Source organism: Onychostruthus taczanowskii, unplaced genomic scaffold (assembly GCF_017590055.1).
Source record: "Onychostruthus taczanowskii isolate IOZ18803 unplaced genomic scaffold, ASM1759005v1 scaffold25, whole genome shotgun sequence".
NCBI lineage: Eukaryota > Metazoa > Chordata > Aves > Passeriformes > Passeridae > Onychostruthus > Onychostruthus taczanowskii.
Genome location: NW_024499796.1, coordinates 8093156 through 8119085, shown reverse-complemented (window position 1 = coordinate 8119085; position 25930 = coordinate 8093156). Strand labels below are relative to the sequence as shown.

The 25930-nt window shown below is 49.5% G+C and overlaps 1 protein-coding gene across 1 annotated transcript in view; it reads right to left on the bottom strand.

Moving 5' to 3' along the window:
- Window positions 1-25930, bottom strand: part of COL5A1 (collagen type V alpha 1 chain) — a 129427-nt gene that overhangs the window by 50003 nt on the left and 53494 nt on the right. The window contains exons 5-16 of the mRNA XM_041406715.1: window positions 20618-20749; window positions 18794-18940; window positions 18431-18679; window positions 15358-15510; window positions 15036-15092; window positions 10898-10939; window positions 10616-10678; window positions 6683-6757; window positions 4826-4918; window positions 2241-2297; window positions 987-1040; window positions 328-381 (exon numbers count right to left, since the gene is read on the bottom strand). Of these exons, the coding sequence (XP_041262649.1) occupies window positions 328-381; window positions 987-1040; window positions 2241-2297; window positions 4826-4918; window positions 6683-6757; window positions 10616-10678; window positions 10898-10939; window positions 15036-15092; window positions 15358-15510; window positions 18431-18679; window positions 18794-18940; window positions 20618-20749 (1176 nt within the window). The remainder of the gene's footprint in view (window positions 1-327; window positions 382-986; window positions 1041-2240; window positions 2298-4825; window positions 4919-6682; window positions 6758-10615; window positions 10679-10897; window positions 10940-15035; window positions 15093-15357; window positions 15511-18430; window positions 18680-18793; window positions 18941-20617; window positions 20750-25930) is intronic.

Below are 25930 nucleotides of genomic sequence, written 5' to 3'. Positions count from 1 at the left end.
ACTCTCCTCCTCATTTGTGTCCTCCCAAATTTCAACTCCCATCCTTCTGTCCTCCGAGATTTTAACTCCTATCATTCTGTTCTCCCAGATTTTAACTCCCATCCTTGAGCCCTGCCAGAATTTAGCTCCCATCCTGATTTGTACCCTCCCAAATTGTCACTCCCACCCTGGTTTGTGTCCCCCACGGTGGCCCTGCCCCAGCCCAGCCTGGCCGCCGGCCGGCTCTTGTGCAACGCCCTCGGCGCAGAGGAATTGTTTGGCAGCAGGAGCAGTTTCCAGCAGGAATTGCAGCTCCTGCCTGCTCAGCACAGCTGCCAGGACACTCACCCTGCGGCCTGGCTTCCCTGCAGGACCGGGAGGACCTTGGATGCCTCTTGGACCCTGCAAGGAATTGAGGAGAGAGGAAGAAATGTCACCTGAAGGGAGCACGAGCAGAGCCGGTGATCAGTGCCCGCTTCAGGCACTGCTGGGGCTCTCAGGGCCACCAGGGCTCCAAAACGAATCCCTGGAGCAGAGCCTGTGGTTCCAAACACACAGGGAAGGGTCAGGGCTGGGCCTCCAGGAATTGTAGGTGTTTATCCATGGGGGAGCTTTTGCAAGCACATGGTGGAGATGCATCCCATAAATCACTTCCCTTGGCATCAGAAAATGGGAACTTTCCCTCAGTGCAGGATTTAAGGCTTGGAAGAACAAAATCCTGAGCATTAGTGAATTCTCCACAGTTCAAATTATCTTTTATGTACAGGACTCCTCCATGGGTGTTTTCCCAGGAAGGGAGCTGCAGAGTTTTACACTGCTGGCTTGAAACCACGTCCAGGGCCTGCATTTAGACACTTGGAGGGACATCTCCATGCCAAACACGTGTTCCCACAGCTTCCTGCTCCCAGTTGGCACGGGGTGACTGAATCCCTGCTTCCCAACAGCCTCTCATGCAGGACTGGCTGCTCCACCCCTCATTTCTCCAGCTCCCCCTGTTCCACACTCACCTGAGGTCCCATTTCTCCAGCTTCTCCCTTCAGTCCTCCACTGCCTGGGGGTCCCTTTGGACAGAGAAGAGGATTTATTATATTTTTCCTCAAGGGAGACAGAGAAGAAGATTCCACATTAAGGAAAAGCCATTCATGGATCAAGAGCCCACAGGGAGCTGGATCAGCTGGGTTGGCTCCATCCTCACCAATTCCATCACTCCCAGTTCCATCCTCACCACCTCCATCCTCCCCAGTTCCATCATCCCCCATCTCCATCCTCTCCAATTCCATCACTCCCCAGTTCCATCCCCCAGTTCCATCCCCTAATTCTATCCCTCCAGTTCCATCCCTTAATTCTGTCCCCCCAGTTCCATCCCCCAATTCCATATCCCCAGTTCCATCACCCCAATTCCATCACTCCCCAGTTTCATCCCTCAGTTCCATCCCCCCAAATCCATCCCATCATTTTCATCCCATCCCCCCAATTCTATCCCACCAATTCCATCTCCCCAATTCCACATCCCCAGTTCCATCCCTCCCCATTTCCATCCCTACCCAGTTCCATCCCCCCAATTCCATCACTCACCATTTACATCTCCCCAGTTCCATCCCCCAATTCCACCACTCCCCAGTTCCATCCTCCCAGTTCCATCCCCCCAATTCCATCACTCACCATTTACATCTCCCCAGTTCCATCCCCCCAATTCCATATCCCCAGTTCCATCTCCCCCATTCCATGCCCCAATTCCACATCCCCAGTTCCATCCCTCCCCATTTCCATCCCTCCCCAGTTCCATCCCCCAATTCCACCCCTCCCCAGTTCCATCCTCCCAGTTCCATCCCCCCAATTCCATATCCCCAGTTCCATCTCCCCCATTCCATGCCCCAATTCCACATCCCCAGTTCCATCCCTCCCCATTTCCATCCCTCCCCAGTTCCATCCCCCAATTCCACCACTCCCCAATTCCATCCCACAGTTCCATCCCCCCAATTCCATCCCTCCCCAGTTCCATCTCCCAATTCCACCACTCCCCAATTACATCCCACAGTTCCATCCCCCCAATTCCACATCCCCAGTTCCATCCCCCCAATTCCATGCCCCAATTCCACATCGCCAGTTCCATCCCCCCAATTCCATTCCCCCAATTCCATGCCCCAATTTCACATCCTATGCCCCAATTCCACATCCCCAGTTCCATCCCCCCAATTCCATGCCCCAATTCCATGTCCCAGTTCCACATCCCCAGTTCCATCCCCCAGTCCCACACTCACCATGGGTCCCGGCCGCCCCGTCAGGCCCATGGGTCCCGCTGGTCCCCTCAGTGCCAGCTGCAACAGAAGGACAAACGGGGCTCACCTCGTGACAAAGCCACCACTGAGCCACCAGCCTCAGTTCTCTCCACACCCACAAACCCCTGGAGCAACGTCCACATCCCAAGGGAATTCCAGATGCTGTCCCACAATGGGCAAGGAACTTCTCCTTGCCCAGATTTGCTGTGGCTGCCCCTGGATCCCTGGAAGTGTCCAAGGCTAGGCTGGGACACTTGGAGCCACCTGGGATCAGGGAAGGTGTCCCGGCCCATGGAAGGGCTGGGAATGAGATGGGCTTGATGGTCCCTCCCAACCCAAACCATTCTGTGATTCTATGAAAGCCCCTGGACTGTCCATGAATCTGCTGAGAGGACATAAATATTTATGACCCCACTTCAGCTGAAAAGAATTTTTTTCTTTATTGTCCTGGTGGTTCAATTTTAGAGGAATTTTTCCCTTTTTTTTTGGTTAACATCCTCCAAAGTGAACTCCAATTCAAACTGAACACAGGGGGCTTTTAGCTCCATAATTAAGGAGTCGTGTTAACCATGCATCAACCCAATAATTCCCATGGTGGGAAATGGAGCTGGGCTATGCTTTAAAACATCCCTCAGACAATTTGTTCCCTCGTGACAATCCAACACTTCCAAAGAGTTGTAATTATCTGTGTACTCCAGTAATTAAAATCTACCCAGTGACTGAGCTTGGAATGGCAGAAATATTGCACAAATGCTGGGTTCTGTGGCATCTTTTTACAACACCCCATTAAAAAGGAGATGCTGTGAACCACTGCTGGCTGCAACAACACTCGGTGCCTAATGAAAGCCAAATTTTAAGGGGATAAATCAACCTAATAATGCAATTAACAGCAGTGATAATGAGAAAAACAAACCCAAAAAGGAAAAGGTTATGCTTGCTGCAGGACCCTGTTTTCCAATCCTGTCATATCCTGTAGTTCCTTACAAAAATGACATTTATTTCCCTTTCTCCATCATGGTTTTCAGCCAAAATGTTGAAGTTCACGAAAAAATTGATTTTTGTCCTTTCTAGAAATATTCAACTTTTTATCCACAGTGCAAAAGTTACCCAGGATTTATCTGGGTTTTAAAGTTTTTTATCCCAAACTTGAAAATTTAAATAAAAAGGGACTTTTAATGAGGAGAGGGAGATTATTTATTTTTGGGTAAATCACAATTTTCAGCAGGCTGAACAACAACAAAAAAAAGAACAAAAGCAGAGAGTTGGAGAAAGCAGATGCTTCTCATGAAGCGTTTATCAGGTCAAACCCTCTATTTCCCAGGAAAATAAAATGCTGATGGAAAAACGCTGGGCAGGCTGGAAATTAAGACTGACAAGGTAGCACCAGGAACATAATCCAGGATATTATTGGCAGCACAAGGTTAATGGACAGGAAAATGCAGTGGCTGGGAGGATCAGGACTCTGCCTGAATCTGTAAAAAACCCAATTAAATTCCTTTGGAAAAGGATGGAAAGCAGAAAATTCCCAGCTAAGGCAAACACCTCATTAAAAACCCACCAGGGGCAGGTGCCACCCATGGGGGGAGATCCCAATGGATTTTATCCCATATAAAGGTGAAATAAATTGAGTTTTTCGCTTATTTTAGCCCCCAAAAAATCCGTGTTAAAATCTGCAAACAGCTCAGAGTGACAAAGCAGCTCCAACCACACATCCCAGCTGCAGCCAGATGTGGGCTCTGTAGCTGTCCCCAAATAAAACAGCCCCAAAGCTGTGTCCCTTTGGGAATTGCCACCCTAAGAAATGTTCTCCTTCGTGGCAAGGGTGTGTTTGCAGCAGAATTTGGTCCCTTTGGGGCAAACAGAGCAGTTTGGGAACTGTGGGTTCCTCCTCTCTTTCTGCATCTCTGTTTTTAATGTCAGCACTCAGGAAAGCTCCCACGAGACCCAGGGGAGGACAATTTCAGAGCTCCACTGGCTAAAAATGAAGTTTTATTTTGAAGAGAGGAGCACAAAGCCTTTCCCACTGAGTGTCCATGCAGGCAGGGAGCAGGAGCTGTACTGGGAATGTGCCAATCGTGTTTCACCAGTGAGCCAGGGATGATTTGGACATCAATCAATAAGGCCATCCGGGGAAAGAAATGTTCCAGGGATGGTCAGCATGTATTCCCAAATAAATGCATGAAATTACAAATCTGCCTGTTGAGATTCTGGGAGCTGGGGACAGCTTCTGTCTGTGACATAGGTTTCATTATTAGGGTTCACTGGGGGGGGGAAAAACCATACAAAAATAAGGAAATGCTTTGAGCCCAGCCCCTAGTTGCTCATAGGGACCCTCAAAATACAAATACACCGAAGCCAGAGGCCTGCAGGAGATTAAACCCATCTTTCCATCAGCTGGGTGTTAGTAAAAACCCGGACCACGCCGCTGCAATCCCGTGGCAGGCGAGAGGTTCCACCAGCAGCACTGAGGATGAGCGTGGTCACAGAGATGTGAGAGGCTGATTCTGCTCGGGCAGAATTCTGGGTTCTGGGAGCCGTGGCAGGCTCTGCCAGCTGGCAGCACTCACCCTGGCCTGCTGCAGGATAGCCTGGGCTTGCGCCTCCTGGGCCGACACCATGGGTCCTTTGGAGCCCGCGTCGCCTCCGCCGCTGAAGCGGAACTGGTGGGAGCAAGGTGACAAAGCAGGTCACAACTCTGTCCCTGCGGCCTCCCCAGGCTGAGCCTGAGCAGCTCCGTCCAGCCCCGAGCCCACCCCAGCCCTCCCAGTAACCCCAGTAACTCCAGTGGCCTCGGCTCACGGCTCAGGGCCACCGAGGGAGCGATTCCCACACGCTGCCAGCTCGGGGTGGCAACAAGGAGGGGGATTGTGCCCTCGGGGACTTCCCACACCACATCCAGCACCCACGGGGGCTCTGCCAGGGCTGGCAGCCCTGCTCTCCCAGAACTGGCATTCCCTGCTCTTCCAGACTGGCATCCCTGCTCTTCCAGACTGGCATCCCTGCTCTCCCAGGGCTGCCATTCCCTGGTGCCCAGGGCTGCCATTCCCTGCTGTTCAGACTGGCATGCCTGCTCTCCTGGAGCTGCCATTCCTGCTCTCCCAGAGCTGCCATTCCCTGCTCTCCCAGGGCTGCCATTCCTGCTCTCCCAGGGCTGCCATTCCCTGCTCTTCCAGACTGGCATCCCTGCTCTCCCAGACTGGCATTCCCTGGTGCCCAGGGGTTGTCTCAGGTTATTTGTGCAGCTCTGGACAAAGCTGAGCTGCTGGAGTGTGGCACTTTGACCAAACACCAGAGTTTGGGCTGCTGTTCAAGCCAGGAGCCTTCAGCACTCAAAAATGCCCCAAATATTGATGTTTTATTTCCCCAACTTTGAAACAGAAGGAGTTTAATATTTCCTTCCACCCCCCTTTCCTTGGCCTGCTGCTGCCTTAGCTGGCAGATTTTGCAAGGAGGATACTCCTGGTGGCTGGAAGAACCTCCTTGGACAGCTCTGTCACCTGTGTTTCACCTCAGCTGGCTTTAGGTGTGTGACCATACCAGCCTGGCAGGGAAATGTGAAGGAATTCAGCTCCCAAGCCCACGGCTGGCTCCAGGAGTGGCCAACAACCGTGGTGTGGTGGCCAGCAAAGCTCCACGTGCAGCTCCTTGCCCAGGCTCCTGCCAGAAACCTCCCCAGGCTAGACAATGAGCTGAGATTTTTCCCTAAAAATTCCTTCCCTCTGCTACCCAAGTGCTCATTTCCAGCAGCTGGTTGCCTCACATAAAAAAAAAACAAAAAACAAACCATTTCTTTACTGTCCCAGGAGCAACAAGGCTGATTTGGGACTTGCTGGCTTTGTGGAGGAGGAGGAGAACCACACAAAACAACCACTGCTCATTAAAAGAGGTGGATTCGTTCAGGTGACTGAAAATCTGGCACTTTGAGGAGCTGTCAGAGGTTCCTGAGTATAGGACAGAGGGTTCTGCATGGAAATTTGGCTCTTGGAGGTGTCTTCAGTTGTTTCTTCATGGTTTTATCTCTGTCCAGTCAGAAACTCTGCAGCTCCTTCAGAATTCAAGAAATATTGGGACAATGCTCTCAGGCACAGGGTGGGATTTCTGGCCTTGTCCTGGGCAGAGCCAGGAGCTGGACTCAATAATCCTTGTGGGTCCCTTCCACCTTGGGATATCCCATGATTTTTATCCTTATCCATCACTGCTAGAAATTTTTGACTTGCTTTTGACTAGCGAAGGAGCTCCAGTGCTTTGCAAAAAGTCGATTTACAACGGGATTACAACCTCCAGATCCATCTTTTATCTCAAGGAAAACATGTCCTTGGGGTAAAGGAGATGGGACATTTCTGCAGGAAGGGGCATTAAACAGCAGCAAAACTAAGAAATCTGACTCATTTTAATCCTTTTTTTTTTGTACTGTTTGTACTCACAGGCAGCATAAGCATTGTCCCTGGTGGTCCTGGCAATCCATCTGCTCCTGGGAGACCTGGGCGTCCAGGTGGGCCCTGAAAGAGGAAGAAATTAAAATAAACTTCTAAAATATCATTTTCGTTCTGTCTAACAGCTGTGGCTATGCCACGATATTGTCATGACAGGGATTGAGCTGGTGGCAATCCAAATTTTTCTTCAATTTTCTTAATTCCCTCCTCTCCCATCCTGCCCCTGCTATTTCCAGGGTCTGCCTCGTGCAGTTTTGGAGCAATCCAAGCCCCTGCCATGCTCCAAGTTAACAGAATCAATGTTTAGAGTTGGATCTCTTAAAACCTATTAAAAAACCCCAAAAATAGATGAAACTTCCTAACTCAGTGAGAGAGAAATGGAGGGAGAGAAATTCATTCCTGCATGCATTCAGTTGTGTAATTTTATTTTTCTCTCTTTTTTAAAAAATTATTTTAGTCCTTCGAGGTTCCATCCACCTCCAGTGGAGTGATCCTGTCAGGGGCTGTAAATCAGCCCAAATCCATGGATCTCCAGTGGAGAATCTTTAATTGGCACTAAAGCAATGAGTGGGCAGTCAAGGATCTATTGATGAGGCCATAAAGAATCAAAAATAGCCAATTTCCCTGGCAAAAACTTATGCAAATGAGGGTGACAGCAATGTGTGGGGCTAATTGCAATTTTCACAGCAGTTTATGGCAACAGGGATTTGACCTCATCCCAGCAAGGCCAAGAAAAGCCCCAGTGCTCCTTTTGTGGCCAGCAGGTCAGGATTGAGGACTTGGCTACTCCTTTAGTTAGGAAACATCAACAATAAATCAATTTATAGGGAGCTGACTCTCTTGGAAGGGCAAGCAATGAACATTTCTGTAGTTCTTGCTCTCCTCAACCTGCCTGCAGCCTGTTCAGACCCCAGGAAAAAATGTAAATACAAAATCCTGCCACAAATCTCAGGCATGGGGACACCAAGAAGCCAGGAAGTCACTCCACAAAGGAGGTGGATAAAGATGGGAAAGACAAATAGGCAACAAAGTGCCTAAAAACCAGAATATTTGACCAAAAACAACCCAACAGGCCACCAAAGCAAAGGATTTGGTGCTTTATCCTTGCCCCACACCCTTCCAGCAAGATCTGCCCACCCCACATCTCTCTACTCCCTCTTCTTCCATGTCCAACTTTGCAATTCCCTCATTCCCTCCCCTTAAAAAAAAAAAAAAAAAAAAAAAAAAAAAAAAAAAACAAAAACAAAACAAAACCAACCCCAAAGCACTCAGGCTGAAGTTTCCAGCAGAAATCAGAGCCCAGCCCTGGTGGGGGTGAGGAGCTGCCCAGCCTGGCCAGGGCTGTGGTGTCCCCAGCTGGGCTGGCCCTGTCCCCACCCCACAAGGAAAAGGCACCACGACCAGCCTGGAATAACAACTGTCCCCAGCTGGGCTGGCCCTGTCCCCATCCCACAAGGACAAGCCTGTCCCCATCCCACAAGGACAAGGCACCATGACCAGCCTGGAATAACAATGCTGCTCCCAGGGCTGGATCAGCAGAAAAATGGCACAAATAATTTAGGCCAGGCTTGTTTTATATGATAAACATTTTTTTCTCTCCCTCTCCTCCTATAACTCCAGCCCTGCCCATGATGGAGCAGGGCTGAGCTTGTTTATCTCTCCTGACAAGTGTTGATGCAGTGCTTTTATCCATAAATGCCTCTTTTTGTTTCAGGCTGGGTGTGGGAAGTCTTTTCCTGGTGGAATGGACCAGCAGAGGGTGGGGGGGTGGGCAACGAAACAGGAAAATCAAACCCATAAAGCACTTTGGAAATTTAAATTCATGAATGCCTGGAAGAAATGCAGCCTGCCAGGCTTTGAGTGTAAATCTGTGTGGCTCTCCTCATGGAAATGGGGATTTGCTGATATACAGCAGCCAGGGATGGATGGGGACTTCAACTTGCATTTTTTGCAGTGCTCTGAAATGCCAGGCTGAGAGCAAAGCCTGGGGTGACATTGCCATGGAATGGTTCAGCTGGAACCTGGGGGTGTTGGTGTGGGACCAGCAGCCCACGGTGCTGAGCCTCAACATTCACCAAGTGTCTCTCTCTCTCCCTGGTTATTTCTCAGCCCTGGTCAGAAAATGACATCATAGGAGATGTTTCTTGCAGTTTTGGGGGTCTCCTACTTAAGGGAGCAGCTGGAAAAAGCAGCACCCTGGAAGCACTCAGAAGCCAAATCAGGATTTTTGAGGATGCTGTTGCATTTCTGAGGGGCAGAGCTGTGCTCAGGGGAGTAATTCCCTTGGGATTCAATGACTGATGGTTTCGGAAGGTGAAGATATTTTGTGATGAGCCTTCCCCCGAGCTGTGCTTCCCCCCCAGAGCACCCAGACACCCGAATTTCCAAACAAACCCTGGGGCGGGTGAGGGAGCTGCAGTTTGCTCTAATGTTGCAGCTCACCCCCTTCAAAACAACACGTTTTCCCACTTCCTTCCTCCCAGCCTGGAGCCCCCATGGAACAGCTCTCTGCTCTCCTCAGTGCCATATTTCCTTCTTCCCACTGCTCCAGGAAAGCTGCCTAAGTCATCCCAAAGCATCCTGAGCCCTCTGGAACCTCCCACACCCAGGCTGCTCCTCAGCTCTGCTGCTGACACAAACTCCTCTGTGCCTCCTGATCGTGGAAAGATGCTTTAAATAAACAAAGCCCTTTCTTTTTTTTACAATGAATAAACCAGAACTAAATGAGTGTTGGCCAATATTAAGAGAGCTGACTATTGCTGGGCTATTAATTCATTGCACCTGCCTGACAGGAGATCAAAAAATCTCTTTATCAGATGCAGGCAGAGGGAATGCTCCTCACTGTACACAGGGAAGGGTCATGTAAATTCATGAGCTACACTCTCAGGGTTAATAATAAACAGATTAAAAGAGGAGCTGGTCTAATTGAAAAGGAGGGTTTTAATACAGTTGCAGCTCCTGCGAGTTCATCACTCTCTCTGCACCCTGTGCTGGGTTACACTCTGTTCTGGACACTGGCAGGAGCAGCCTGTGCTAGAATGCAAATCATTCCTCTCACTGGGGACACAGTGCTGCTGCTGCTGCTGCTTGGCTTTGCAGGGCTGTTCCAGAGGAGATTGGCCAGCAAATATCTGCATCTGCCTGGACAGGTGACAGAAGGAGTGTCCCTGTCCCCAGGGCCAGCATCCAGCCTGCCAGGAATGCAGGAGGAGAAGGGAGAGCTGGGCATCACACCATGGAGACAAGCAAGACAGGGATGAGGCCACAGGGAAAAACAGCACCCTGGAAATACTCAGAAGCCAAATGAGGATTTTTAGGGCTCGCCCTGGACCATGGAGAGATGCAAAGCACGCCCAGCTCACCCACCCTCTGTGAATCCAGCTGTAGAGCTCCCTGTGCTGGGCAGCAGTGCGGTGCCACAAGGGTTAAGCCAGGCCTAGGAGCCCCCAGGGCTGAGCCTGGATTGATTCTGTGCTGGCAGGCAGAGATCGATGGAGCACAGGCAGGGCTCCTCGTCCTCAATCATGTCCCAGGCACCAGAAATGCGATTTCTGCTCCATCAGTAAATACAGCAGCAGTGCAAAGCAGGGGAGGGTGTTCCCAGCGCTGCTCCAGGGGAAAAGGGACAGTGCAGCAGCCACAGGGCTCCAGCCAAGCCCCAGGGACCCAGGAGGCAACAAAGAACCTGACCTAAAACAAACACAGTGCCCAAGCTGGGGACAGTGCCATGGGAATGCCCCAGCAGCTCAGGAATCTGCCCTGCCCTGTATCCCACCAGGAACTCCTCTGGGAGCTGCTCTCACAGGATGAGAGGGATTTTAACAGGATTTTAACAGGATTTTAAGGCTCCAGGGATAGCCCACAGCCCCACTCTGCCCACACCAACCCACCCAAAGCTCCAGCAAAGAGGAGAAAACCACTCACCCTCTCCCCTGGGTCACCCATCAAGCCCACGGGTCCAGTTGGTCCTGGAGGTCCTGGAAGGCCCTGGCAGAGAAAAGGGGGGGAAAAAACCTAAGCCACGAAACTCTGTTATTATTTGTAGCAGATTTCTACAAGCAGCAGGAAAAGCTTTTGAGCTCTCTGTTTATTTTTGCACCACAAAATCCACCCCAAAGCTCTCTCCGTGCACGTGTGTGGCAGATGGGAGCAACAGAGCCCGGGGACAGCATCCCACCCCAGGAGCAGGGGGAAAATGCCACTTACTGCTGGGCCTTCGGGACCAGGGGGGCCTTCCACCAGCATTCCCTGAGCAAGAGGAAGGAAAAAAAAGGGATTAGACACATCCTCAAAGTCATTTTGTCCACAGGGAAATGCCCAGTGTGAGATCTGTTATTAAATATTTCAGCTCTTGCTGCTGCCTGAAGACATCCCAGAGCTGGAGGGTTTGCACTCCCTCTGGATGACTTCTCCCAGAAGTGCAGAGGATCATGGAAAAGCCAAATAATGTGTAATTAAATCCCACAGGCCAGCCCTTACTCCCAGCATCAGTCCCAGCACAGCACCACCTTCCCCAGCATCACCTTCCCCTTCTCCCTTTGCTGAGAGCCAGGGGAAAAGCAAATCCTGGACTTGATCCAGCCTTGATGGTCCTGGAGCTTGAGGAAAAAGCTGTTCCTAGCCCTAAAGAGCTCCACAAGAAGTTAGCAATCACGTTGCAAGGTGGTTTTTAAGTGATTTTCTTCCAGCAGACTGCACACTGTGATTTCCTCTGTGAACGTAGGAAATCACTGTGTGGGAAAAATTCTGGGATATTGTTACTCCAACCTCTTCAATCTAAATATTTTGTCATCACTGTAGATCACATCTATCATGCACTCAGGAAAATTAAGGTTTGGGGTTTTTTTTCCCTCATGAGTATGCAAGAATCAGGAAAGAAACCTCCCAATCCACCTGGAAAATGCTTTCCAGAAGGATCAGGGTAATGGTTTGGGAAGAGCTATGTTCCTTTTTTCTCTGGATCAGGGATAAAGCAGCTCAGGTGGAGTCAGCAATCCCCAGCTCACCTGTGGCTAACAGGGACATTTTTCCTAAGGGATGAACTCTTATAAAAATCTGTGGATGAGCAGTTGGCTCCATGCAGGAGCTGCTTTGGGGTCACCCTAAAATGTTCTCAGGCTCTGGTGCCAAAAGCCTCAGCTGACCCCACTCCAACCGAGCTGAACGAATCTGAAATGTCTGCAGGAAAATCCAGGCATTCCTTCCCCAAAAACCCACACTCCCTAAGCCCAGAGCAGCAAAAAATAACCTAAAGCAGCCTGCCGTGAGCCAGCCCTGCTTCCATCAGGGGTTCTGCACCAAAAATAAGCGTGGCCCATCACCCCAAGATGATGGATTTTGGATGGATCTCGAGATCCCAGCACATAGACACCCCAAAATCCCTCACAGCATACAGACACTCCAAAATGATGGATTTTGGATGGATCTTGAGATCCCAGCATATCAACAACCCAAAATGCATCCTCCTTGAGATCCCAGCACATGGACACCCCAAAATCCATCCTCCTTGAGATCCTAGCATATCAACAACCCAAAATCCATCCTCCTTGAGATCCCAGCATATGAACACCCCAAAACCCATCCTTGTTGACTTCTCAGCTTATGAACAACCCAAACCCCATCATTGTTGGGATTCCAGCATATGGACACCCCAAAATTCATCCTCCTTGAGATCCCAGCACATGGGCACCCCAAAACCCATCCTTTTTGGAGACCAGTCATGGCACATTCTGGTGTGATAGGTTCTAAAGCAGAAATTAATCAGAGTGCAGAGAATCCCAGCCCACACAGGAGGTTTTTGGGGTGCTGCTGTGAGCACACACAGCACCAAGGCTCTGCTCCCCAGGACACTCCTCCCCAGGGGGCAGGGTCAGGGATAATTGGCCCATTTGGGATGCAAACATCCTTGGCACCTTCCCATATTTATCTGCTGGTTTATGTCGAGCTGGGGCCTTGGGGACATCTGGAGATTCTCCTTGGCAGGAAACCTCCTGTGTTTCCATGGATTGTTCACCAATGGGAGCCATGGAAACGTGGCAGGGATTTAGGGACAGCACCAGTGGGGTGATCCCATTGAGGGGGACAAGCCAACCGTGGCTTTGGGATTGTCCCAGGGGAAAACAGGGCAAGGGTTCCACTTCAGACACCACCCACAAGTGAAGCCAACATCCCAAAGCCACCCTGAAATCCTGTTGCAATTCAGAGGTGCTGAGCAAACCCTCCCTAGAGGGGAGCACCGGGGTCCCCCCAGAAGGAAAGAGGGCTCTGAGGAGGTGCCAGCATCCTGATGACCCCGCAGCTGGGATATTTGGGATCCCTGCATCCCTCCTCTCCATCCCTCCTGCCCCTGCCCTGCCCCGCTGCCTCCAGCAAGTGTCAGCACAGAGCAAGGATTGAAGGACAGCTGGGTTTGAAAGGGAAGGAGTAAAAATCCAGCAGAATCCAACTTTGTGCTTGGGTTTTATTTCCCTTCTCCTGCAGCTCCCATCAAAAACTGGGGGAAAAAAAAAAAAGAGCTAAAAAGCGCAGCAAATCTGAATTTCCCCGCTCAAGAGGAGCTGCACGGAGAGGGACAAGGCAGCATTTGGTCTTGTTTACTTTCTGGCAAAAGCCATCCATGCTCCAGTGTTTTGAAATAGCAAAGGCGGCCAAATTCTTTCTGGATGATTAAACTTAACTATTTTGTTCGCTTTGTAGCTTTTCAGGCTGGGTTTCTGCCATCATCTTCGTGGGGTCTGGCTGCCCCCCTTCCCTTCCCACCCCTCTGATAAGGAAATTGCTGGCTCCTCCTTTTGTTTGCAGAGTGAGAGACCCAGAAAGGAGGAGAAGGAAGGAAAGGTCACAAATGTTTTACAAGGGACTCAATTGGAGTTTTTGAAGCCACGCTTCTGCACCCCGACTTCTGCCTGGTCAGTTGGAGTTTTTGAAGCCACGCTTCTGCACCCCGACTTCAAGGGGGAAAATCTCCCCTCCCCAGCACCTGCAGAAATTTCAGGTGAAAGAGGAAAAGGAGGAAAAATTAAAAGGGAAATAATGGCCTCAGGATGATGGGAAGTGCTGCTGCAGGGCTGGGTGCTGTGCTGGCCCTCTGCCAAGGAAAATGAGGTTAATTGAGCTGCTGAGGGTGTGCAGGCGGCAGGAGCTCAGCCCGTGGGGACCGGGCTGGGGCAGGTGGGTGTGAGGAGCTGATCCCCAATTCCAGCCTGGGAGGAGCAGGAATGGGGTACCTGGGCATCCTGGCACACAGAGAGGGGGGAAAAAATGGGAATTAACCAAGAGCCTCTTGCTCTGCTCACAGGAGCCCCTGAGCCAGCCCCACCACGAGGCTCCTTCCCCACCTCGGGGTGCTGGGCTGGGCACCCACAGCTTCTGCAGAGGGCACAGACAGCTTGGAATTGTTCTTCAGAAGGAAAATCAACCTCAAAATCAGGCCAGAAATACAAAGGAAGAGGGTTCCACAAAGGAAAAGCTGGTGGGACTGTGGAGCTGGTGCAGGAGCAAACCTCTCCACAGCTTTGTGCAGGGATTTATTTTATATCCCTTTTATTGTCACAGGGATAAAATTATTCCCATCGGTGGCCCAATTTAAGCCAGCCCCAAGCTGGGAGTTCAGGGCAGGACACGACTTGGATGCTCCCAAACTCCTGAGGGATGAGAGCTGCCCCCTGCCTAACACTTCAGCCCCAGGTTTTATTTTGCTAAATGAGAGATTTCATGGGAATTCTTGCACTTCCTTCACGATTTAGGTCACTCCTTGAAGCTCAAAAAAAAAAAAAAATTATATAATTACAGTGTTTTAGATTGAATGAACAGGGAATTCTTTCATGGGAAGTTTCCCTCCCAGCTGTCCCACTGAGAACAAATTCTCTGCACCTTTTTCCATGGGGGGAAAAAAAAACCAACAAAACCCCAAACTCAGGTGCTCCTTACCGGCTCAATGATGGCAGGTTCCCCCTTCTGCCCCTTCTCACCCCGGGGGCCACCGATCTGTGGGACACAGGGAAACACAAAGCCACAATGTCAGAGAGGACATTGCCATCATTTGGATGCTCCCAAACTCCTGAGGGATGAGAGCTGCCCCCTGCCTAACACTTCAGCCCCAGGTTTTATTTTGCTAAATGAGAGATTTCATGGGAATTCTTGCACTTCCTTCACGATTTAGGTCACTCCTTGAAGCTCAAAAAAAAAAAAAATTATATAATTACAGTGTTTTAGATTGAATGAACAGGGAATTCTTTCATGGGAAGTTTCCCTCCCAGCTGTCCCACTGAGAACAAATTCTCTGCACCTTTTTCCATGGGGGGAAAAAAAAACCAACAAAACCCCAAACTCAGGTGCTCCTTACCGGCTCAATGATGGCAGGTTCCCCCTTCTGCCCCTTCTCACCCCGGGGGCCACCGATCTGTGGGACACAGGGAAACACAAAGCCACACAGTCAGAGAGGACATTGCCACCATCACCATCATCACCAATCCCAGCAGGAACTGGAGATCCTGGCACAATCCTGCTGAGGTTCCTGCAGGAAAGACCCAGGGCAGCTCCTTGTTTAAATACAAGTTGCAGGTGGGTGAATCCTGTTTTTTTTTTTGCACTAATTCTGCTCTAAGTTATGGAAGGACCAACATTTTGAAGGAGAATGCTCCTGGGTGGAGCAGAAAACCTCTCACCCCTTCGTAGATGGTGTCCTGGTTGGCTGGCATGCCGGGGCCGATGTCGGGAGAGGCCGTCCGGTCGTAATAATTGTCATAATAATTCCCATCATATTCCTTTATGGTTTCCTCAGTGAAATCTTTATCCAGGTCATCCCCTCCTTGAGCAGCCTGGAGAGGAAAGAGCAGCAGTGGGTCAGGCTGGAGTTCTCTCCTAGCTGGACATGCTGGAATATTAATATGTTGTTGGAATTTTGTAAAATGAGGATGCTTTATAATAATAGTGACAAGGGGAAAAATCTGGGGAGAAGTTAAATTCTGGAATTTTTAAGTCTCCGGTGAGTTCTCCAACAGCAGGAAGACAGATGGGAGAAGCTTCATGTCAACTACACACTCTGGCTTTCCCCGGGATTTCTTCACTGATCCCCAGTAAAACACTGAGAGTAGAAAAGTTGGAGTGAGGAAAACACAACACAGCACAAAGCTCATGCCAGGAGGATCCTGCAAACTGCAAATGCCTGAAGAAAGAGGTAATGGAAGTTTCAAGCTCCAAATCCTCCTCATCCCTCACAGCCCTGGTGCTGGAGACCCTGGATTATCAAGGCCAAGGAGTCCCACATCCGTTCCCAGATTTCAGATGCACACCAAACCCACGACGTGTCACTGTCAGCGTCCAATTACAGCAGGAAATGTGGAAAAACCCAAGTTCACTTCTGTGAAAACCTCCTGTTTGTTTAGTCTGGGATCCAATCTGCTCCTGGGCTCATCCAAGGAGCAGAAGTTGTTACAAATCTGATGTCTCAATCCCTGAATCCTCTCAGAATCCTTTCAGATGCCACGGAGCACAGCAAGGACATCCAGACAAGGCTCAGAATTTCCTTGCTGCTCTCCATCTCCCTGTGCTCCCAGCAGCCTGGCAGGCACAGGCCTTTGGCACTCCTCTCTCTGAGCAGCCCTGCAAGGAACAACATGTGCTGCTGAGATTTATTTGGTTTCTTTCCTATCCAGGTAATGACCAAAATAGTCCAGAAATTGAATTTTTTCCAGTGCTTCCTAGAGAAATAGCTCCTCACTACTACAAATTCAAAGTCACTTCAGTGTCATCACAACTTCCAGACTTCTTTCTATGCCAAAACTCCTCAGAACTCGTAAACATGAACATCTGGGTCTAAACTCAGGAGGTTTTAAACTAAGATTAAGCCTAGGACTAAGGTAATCACCACCCCACCTTCTCTTACCTCTGCAAACACCAACTGGCCTTGGCAGAAATTATAGTTTGGCAATTATTTCATTAGAAAACTTGGAAAAGTCAGGATTATTTTTCCTTTGGGCTGGTTCAAATGGATCTGTTACTACCACACTCCCCCTTTTATCCTGGCTGAAATACTTCACCTGGTTTGGCACTTTGAAACCTTAAAGCCCTAATCTAAAAAAATCTCATCTGCCTCTAAGGGTTTGAGGATAACAGCAAATTGCATTAAATGAATATCAAAAATGTCTGGTTTGATATTTTAATTGAGGTCCTCAGGTCTATTTGCATGGAAAGATGATATTTGGAGTAAGTGTGCAGTTCCCTGCCTGAGCTTTCCTTCTCTATTTCCTTTCCTTAACAACTAAAGTGGCCCTTGAAGCCTCTTCCTTCTTCTTCCACTTTTTTATTTAAGGCCTCTCTATCGAATCTTTAATTTCTCTCTCTTAGAAAATCCAAGCTTGGCCAAAGATTTCTGGCTCTTGGTCAGGAAATGGAAAACTTTCCCATCCATGGGTTCCCTCACGTTGTCTCCCTCAATTCCTGGAGCCTTTTCCTTTTCTCCCTGTGCATCATTTTGGGCTCTCCAACCTCCTCCACCCCATTTTGGCTGGACTGGATCTCCCCCTGCCCTCGGATCTGCACCTGCCTCACTCCAGCTGCTCAGATCTTTGCTTGGACACTTTCCCTGACACCTTTTCCCTCAAATTTCCATCTCCAGGGATCCTGGCCAGCTTCTGCCTTGAATTGTGACAGCCCCACAACAAGTAATTCTCCACTGGAGAAAGCACCCCTAAGCTCTTCCTGGGAATGAGGATGGGATTTGGAAGCATTGCAGAAACATGGAATGCTGTGGGCTGGAAGGACTTTAAAGCTCATCCAGTTTCAAAGCCTTGCCATGGGCAGGGACATCTTCCACTAGAGCAGGTGGCTCAGAGAACAATTCCATGTTATCCCACAATTCCCTTGCTGCTGCCCCTGGATAATGAAGAATTTGCCCATTTTTCCATTTTCCCCATTTTTTTGTCATTATTTCCTTGCTCCATGTCCTCCACAACACCCAGCTCCCCAAAAATTCATCTCAGTCTCACCAACATTCATTATGCTATTTCAGCATCAACATAAAAAGCAAGAGCTGGGCAAGTTTTAAGAACAGGAGAGTCTTGAGTGCAGCATTTCAGCTGGAGGGTATTGAAGTGCAGGGAGGTAAAAGTTCAATATTCCAGCAGAAAAAGCTGTGGGGTCTGGGCTGATCCCAGCTCTGAGCAGATCCATGCACAGAATAAAGGAGTTCACACCAGGTGGATGCAGCAGTTTTGGAATCAAGGCTTTGTCCCCGTGTTGAAATGTGGTTTTTTTTTTTTTTTTTTTTAAAAACAACAAAATGAAAAACATATTTTTTTTTTTTTTAAAAACAACAAAATGAAAAACATGAAAATGCTTTTCAGTGGAAATGGCAAAATGAAAAATATTGATGTTCTCCAGCAAATCAACATTTTAAGGATTTATATTAATAACTTTGGGATAAAAGGCTTTTACTGAGATTTTAACAGCAACCCTCATTTCTCTTTTTGTCAGACAACCACTTCACCCGAGGAAATGCAGATGTCAATATGAGCAGCTTTTTCCAGGGGAATAATCCTTATACCAAATTCTAAATATCTGCGTTCCCCACCCTGAAAAATCTGGAGTGAAAACATTTTCCAAGAAATTTCTTCTCCCTGCAGCTGCCTGAACCACTTATGGATTTACCATCTGGCTGCTCCCATCTCCTTTACTCCCAGGGCTATGAAACAGCAGAATTAATTAAAAAAAAAATTAAAATTAATGAATTAAAATTACATCAGTCTCATTGTAGGTGACGACAGTGCTTGTGGGGAGTTCAGCTTCCACTGCATTTTCAGTGAGGCCACCCTGGGGATCGATTTCCTCGTTGTAGTTGATATCTTCATAGGGCATGGGGGTAAAATACTCCTCATTGATGGTCTCGTAGTTGTACTCATCAACCAGGGGATCATCCACTGCTCCGTCCTCCTTGGGCTGCTTCCCGGGGTTCCCTCTCTCAGGGGGTGCTGTGGGAGCTGCATAATCCTGTCACACGTGGGAAATAAAACGCCACCATCAGAGGAACAAAATCATTCTGTGTCATCCTGCCCTTTTACAAAGGTTCAGCACCTACACCCCTGCCAGGACCCGCCTCGGTACCTCCTTGGTTTCGGGTTTCTCTCCAGCAGCCACCTCAGGAGGGCCGGGTTTGGTGGTGGGGGTTTCTGGTTTGACAGCTTCATCCACGTCCTCGTAGTAGGGGTACTCGTAGTAGTAAGTGTCACCTTCTCCCTCCCCGTCCGTGTACTGCAAGGAGAGGAGGAGAAGCGGGAAATGAGAGGGAAGCACCCAGCGCGTCCCTGCCAGCTCCTTTGGACATCACAGCTCCACACTGCAAGTTTAGATGGGATATTTGGGAGAAATTCCTCCCTGGGAAGGTGGGGAACCCTTGGAATGGATCACCTAGGGCTGCTGGGGCTGCTCCATGCCTGGAGGTGTCCAAGGCCAGGTTGGATGTGGAGCAACCTGGGATCGCGGAATGCGACCCTGCCCTGGCAAGGGCTGGAATCTGATAAACTTTAAGATCCCTCCAACCCAAACCAGTGACTCTATGATATTTTTATAACCTTGGATTGCTGAAACCTCCCAGACCTGCCACACCTGGCCCCCCAAGAGAGGGGCAGAAAGCCCTCGAGCCCCACGGCCACTCCGGTGCCGTTCCTGCGCTAACAGCATCCCTGTGGCTGCCCAGCCACCCCAGGCCTGCAGGCTGCAGGCCTTGGAGAAGCAGATCCTTGCAACCTTTCCCACGAGGCGTCAGTCATCCTTCAGCAAGAAACCCAAACAAAGCATCCAAGTCTTCAGCAAGAAACCCAAACAAAGGCTGGTTCCAGGCGGGCACGGCCCCGCTCCTCGCCAGCCCAGCTCTCCCTGGCAGCGGCCGCCGGAGCGTGGAGGAGTTATTCCTACATGGAGCAACACAGCCTCGGGACAAGCCAGCTCTTGTTGGACTGCTGGCTCCAAAAGAGGAGTTTTATTTTCCTGCTGCCACAGATTTCCACCAAAGTGCTGTTTTATTTGTCTTATTTATTGTTTCTCCAGAAGCGCTGGCGGAGCGGCCGCGGTGCTTCCCTGGGGCTGAGCCTCACCGTGAGCATCCCAAAGCCCCGCTTAGGTGCTGGATTAATTTAATCCCAAAGATAAACTGGCAGGGCTGATGGCATTACTGGTTCATGGGGATTCCCTGACCCTGCAGGTCTGGGCTCAGCTGAAAGCAAATCAGCCCAAGAAAGTGGCTCAGGGTGCCAGACAGTAACTGCAGTGAGCTGAGACCTCTTAAAAAGGGCAAAATTCAGGTGATGCTCATTAAATTCAGCCACACCCAGACATTTCTGATTGGGCAACAAACATATGAATGCCTCCTGCATCAGCCTTTTTTATTGTGTTTCCTTTCTTTAAGGAAAATGCCTGGGGTGAACCCTTCATACAAAAATTATTGGGCACAGCAGCTCCTAGGGATGACTTGGGTATATTTCTGCCAAAATGAGATTCAAAGCAAATCCAGGGAAGAAACAGTTCTCCCTCCTTTAACACCTGTTGTTTCACAGAATATTGAGAAAGAACTGTTTAATCCTTTTACAAGTCCAACAGCATAACTGGAAATTTAGAAACAGGTGCTGGTCTGGACAGCAGTGGAGCTGCCAGGGAAGATCAATAATCCACACTTGGCTCATGTTGTCTCTCCTGTGTTTCTGAGCTCCAAGAGGATGTTCCTTTCCGTCTCTGGAAATGGAAGGAGCTCAGAAAGAAGGGAAACTCCCAAGAGCCAAACCCAGAACCTGCAAATCCTAAAAGCAATCTCTGTCTTGGACGTTGGAGAGGAGTCGCGGGGAAGTTGAGCGGGAGGAAGGAGCCACGTGTTTGCAAGGGTGAAACAAACACAAATATTGGTGATTACACCCCAAACCATCCCCAGAGACTCACGTATTCATCCTGGTTGGGGTCCTGGGACTGGGGGGAGTCGGGGATGGCAGTGTCACAGTCGGGGCTGTAGTGCTCACAGTACTCCAGGGCTGCCCGCGGGTCCGCCACGATCAGGAGCTGCTGGATGTCACCCTGCAGGGAGGGGAGCACAGAGGGTCAGGGATGGGTGGTGCTCGTGGAGACACCAGCCTGAGGCTGCAAACAAAGCCAGAAACACAAAGAAATGGAAAGCAAAACGCGTGCCAGGGCCACCTTCCTGAGACGGGCACGTCTCCTGAGATGAGGCAGGGGAAAAGCTCCATGTCCAGGGAGCAGCTGCTTCTCCTGGGCTGCTCCCTGAGGTGTGAACCCACTGTGCTTCATCCCCAGCCCCCAGTCCACCTCCCCAAAAGACAAATCGCTCAGTACAACACCCAGGGCACCCCCAAGCAAGGAAAGTGCAGGAAAAATAAAAACAAAAGGGCTTTGTACCCCCCAAATCAGCGATACAACAACTCCTTTACAGCTGGTCCTGTGCAGGGCTGCAGAGTCACCCTGGCCAGTCCCAAAAGCTGCTTATTGGCCTCAAAACTTCTCTGCTTCTCCCACCCCACCAGCTGGTCTCACATCACCCCCTTTTTTTTGCATCTTGCCTCACTTCCACGTTCCACCCGCAACAGACACAGCGAGAGATTAGAAATGCATCTGATAAACCCAGAAAAGAGCCAAAGGGAGGCTTTTTTATACTAAAAACCAGGTGCAGAGGAACCTGCTCATTAGGCACCAGGGCTGGTTAATGGAGCAGCTGCTCCCTGAAGCCCGACACAGCCACAGCCAGAAGGTCAGAGCAGAAATTGCTCTTGAGTTTCCTAAAGAGCCACCACGCTGCTCAACCACGATGCCAAAATCCAGTTCATTCAGCAGACAGTTACATAAGACTTTACTACTTGGATGCTTAGAGCTGATACTTTAATTAGGAGAGGGGAAAAAAAATCTTATTTAATAATAGACAAACATGGCTAAAGCATCAGGGGGAAAAGCAGGAGTGTTACAGCAAAACTGGGAGGATGATTTGGGCAGTAATAGGAACCAGAAGCTCCAAAGGGAGCCTGGCCAGACTGGCAAACAGCCCTGTGGAAAAGGATATTTTTGAAATTTTGGGCCAAATCTGCCTTGGTGTCGCTGGATCGTGGTTGTGTCCCACTGACTTCCCCCCAAAAAAGGGAATGCTTTCACATTTTGGGCAGAGATCCACTGGGGAAGGAGCAGTTCAGAGCTGCCTGGAGCTCCCTCCTGCATTCCCAGGTTGTCACTTCCCTCCCTGCAGCAGCTCATGAACATCTGGGCACCTCTCAGACCTACCCGAGTCACCCTTCAAAGAGCATTCATTGAAGCTCATTAGTCATTGTTTCCAGTGAATAACCTTTACAAAATTAACAGAAATGTCTGCAAAGTGGGTTTCAATTTTCCATTTTTAAAACAAGAAACATCTTTCCTTCCCTTTCCCTTTTTTTTTTTTTTTTTTTTTTTTGTTGTTAATATAAATCCAGTCCTGCCATTACTATTCCAGCTTTTTCTTTTGCAATGTAACCACCAAAACTGGGCTTAGAGTATTGAGAAAACAAAAAATTCCAAGTTTTTTGCCTTGTAGAATATTTCCTTTTTCCAAGCAGCTCTGGCCACCACTTGCCCATGGGATCCACAGGGGAGCTGGCCATGGTGGGACCTCCAGCCCTGAGCTGGGGGTCCTGGGGGTGTTATGGGGTTACTCAGACCATAAATTATAAAAGCATCCCTGTCTCCAGAGCTCCAGACCCGTTCCTTTGGAATTCCCTCCAGGAGGGAATACCCAACCTGGCCAAGGAAATCTGTGGCTGATGTGAAAACCCTTCCAGCTGCTATTTCTGCCCCCAGGACCTCAGTCAGCCCTCCCTGACACCTCAACTAAGCCACTTGGGCCCTTCTCTCCCTCAGGTGCTTAAAGCTCCCAGTTTTCCATGGGAAGAAGGCAAGTGCCTGGCATTGTTGGGATAAGCTGAAATAAACCAGCCCCAAAGCAGACCTGGGACTTGTCTCCAAGAGGCAGGGGAGGCTGAAAATGCTTTTTCTCCCTGATAAGGTTGGATTTACACCTCATGGAGAGCTGATAGGCTGCATCCCATAAGTGAGCAGGGCTGGAACTGCGTTTCCTCAAGGAACAGATAAAGCAAGGAAAGGCATCTTGGCTAAACACAGTGCCAAAGGTTAAGCAGAAGAGAATTTGCTAAAGCTGGGTTTGTTTTTAGTCTCAGCTGATGGCAGCTCCTGAGCTATGCATGGGCAAAAAACCTTGATCCCACCCTGCTTCCCTGCAGGAGCTTGGGCATCCTCAGCCTTGGAGAATATGGAAAAAAAACCACCTGCAAATCCCTGCAGGCACAGCAGAAAACTGAACCTCAACACACCAAAGGACAGCGTGGGGCCCACAGTTTGTGCTGGGTAAGAGGGGGAGGCTGAGCAGGGGAAGCTTCCTGCTCATTCTGGGTCAGGAACTTGGGGAAATCAGTGCGTAACTGAATAAATCTGGGACGTGGGGAGCGCCAGGAAAAAGCATCAGACGGCTCCGTCAGAGCTCACCACGCTTCACCAGCATCGCTCCACAGGCTGCTGCTTCCCCTCTCCTTTTCAAACCCACTCAATCACCCTGCCCAGAGCTCATCCTTGGCTTGTTGCAGCCTGCAAAATCCAGGAGAACCAAGGCTGAACCAATGCAAAATGCAGGAGAACCAAGGTTGAACTAATACAAAATCGAGGAGAACCAAGGCTGAACCAAAGCAAAATCCAGAAGAACCAAGGCTGAACTAATGCAAAATCCAGGAGAACCAAGGTTGAACCAATGCAAAATGCAGGAGAACCAAGGCTGAACCAAAGCAAAATCCAGAAGAACCAAGGCTGAACCAAAGCAAAATCCATAACAGCCAAGGCTGAACCAATGCAAAATGCAGGAGAACCAAGGCTGAACCAAAGCAAAATCCAGAACAGCCAAGACTGAACCAAAGCAAAATGCAGGAGAACCAAGGCTGAACCAAAGCAAAATCCATAACAGCCAAGGCTGAACTAACGCAAAATGCAGGAGAACCAAGGCTGGACCAATGCAAAATGCAGGACAACCAAGGCTGAAACCATGCAAAATCCACTAGAACCGAATTTGGGACAACTGAGAGCCCCAGGGAGCACGCAAGGCCCAGCACAGAGGCTGAGCAACTCCGGGGAGGGGGAAGGAGGAGAGCTCAGCCCATTCATCTTTGTTTCATTCCCAGCAAGCACCCAGCGCTGGGGGATACCCCGTGCTAACACTTGTAAAAAGCAGCCAGGAGTAAAAACCTTGTTAGCAAGATTCCCAGTCAATTGACCTCATCCCTCGGCAGCAAACAATAAAAGGGGCTAATTTAGGCTGCAATAAAAAGCCCCACTATCTGCACCTCACAAAAGCTGCACAAAGCTCTGCTGTCAAGAGCCCCATTTCTGGGATTTAAAAAGCCAACTTTCAATAGAGCCAGGCGCGCTGGGAGGTTCGGGAGCCTTTTGTGTCCTCTCGAGTGTGCTGCTGCTAATAAATTGTGCCCAGGGATCCAGGGATCCTGCCTGGCAAAGGGGAGCCAGCCCTGCTCCCATTCCTCCCTCAAGCGTCCGTTTGTTTCCCTGTTTTGGTCACAAACCACCCCAAAATCTCCTTCCCAGCTGGATTTTTGCAGCGCTAACGAAGATCCCGTTAATCCACACGCACGGCTCTGCGTGGGACAGGGTTTTCCAAGAGAGACAGCTGAAAAATGCACCAAGAAAGTGGTTTAAAGGCCTGACTGGCCAAATCAAAGACTTGTTTTCAAGTAATGAGTTATTTCAGGCGGGGAGCAAGACGGAAACACTCTGGTGTTGCTTTGTGGAAGTCACCAGCAGCGTCCTCCAGCCACCCACACAGTGGGTAAAGTTCTTTTTTGGCCTGGTAATGAGTTGGGCAGAAGGCTCAAGGAAGTTCTCCAGTGACTGGAGCACTTGGTAGCATCCAGAGGCAGAGCTCCGTTGTGTTTTGCTGGTTTAACAAAAAAAAAAAAAAAAAAATTGAAGTAGAGAATAAAAAAAATCAATTTTTTGCCTGCAAATAACCATAATTTTACAGATTAGGAGAGGCAGTGTTTAAAAAAGTGGGATAAATCACACTTTGGCCTTTATTCCTAAAACTTCTGGTGAAGAGGAAGAGGCAGGACAGCACATTTGTGAACAGGACTGTGAGTTGTGAGGGTTTCATTTGCTCCACCAGACAGATGGAAGTGCTAACTGTCAGGACCAGTAAGGATCTGCCTGACATTTATGGTAAAGCCATTTATGCCTGATGACTCATTTGCTTTATGGATTAAGTTCCATCAAAGCCAGTTTAACTCACCTCCCCAGCCAGCTCCCAGACAAGGCTGGAAAAGCTCTTTCTGGAGCATTTTTTAACACTTATTCTATATGCGTGCAAAAAATGTCACATCACTTCCAATGACATCAACTTCAGGAACTCGCAGGAATCGTTGTGGTTCAATAAAAATAAAAATAATAAGAAAAAAAAGCTGGAGAGGAGGATCAGAGTGACTTCATCTGGCACTGGCAGCAGCTCCCTGAATCCTGGCATTCTTCAGGGCTCCCACTGATCATTAACAGGACTCTGGTTAGGGCATCACCCCAAAAGTCTGAGAGTCAGCATCCCTAAGAGAAAATCCTGCTGGATTTTGGAAACTCCTGTGTTTCAACTGGATGAACACAGGCCCAGAGTGAACAGTGATAATGTAAAATCTTCCCAGTTATTGGGAATCACTGAGATTTATCCTGACAAACTCCCTGGCTTCATATCCCCAAACCCAGACAGGGGCTGGAGAGGGGCAGGAGTTCAGTGCAGCTCCAGGATGAAGAGGAAGCTCAGCCTCCAAAACCCCTAATCCCTGTCTTGGAGCCAGCCTGGCAGCCCTCAGATGTTCCACTTGATAAATCCTGTCACCAGCACTTCCCATGGATTCTCACAGCCCAGCTCCAGCCTGGAGTGGAAGTGGTGTTGGGGACATCAGCAAAGGCCCAGGAATCACCACAGTTCTGCCACAAGGAAACCCCAAAAATGAGAGGTGCTGGAGGTGCTCAGAGCATCCCAGAGTCCCTCCTTTAAACAGCAGCTCCAGAAAAGCAGCAGAACTGCAGGAAAGGGGTCAAACAAAGCCTCACCATCCCCCCAGTCCCTGTCCCCATGTCCTGAGCCCTCTCCTGGCCAGCCCTGGACAGGAGTGACCCCACCACACAGAGCAGCTGGTGCCTAAAGAGCCTCCT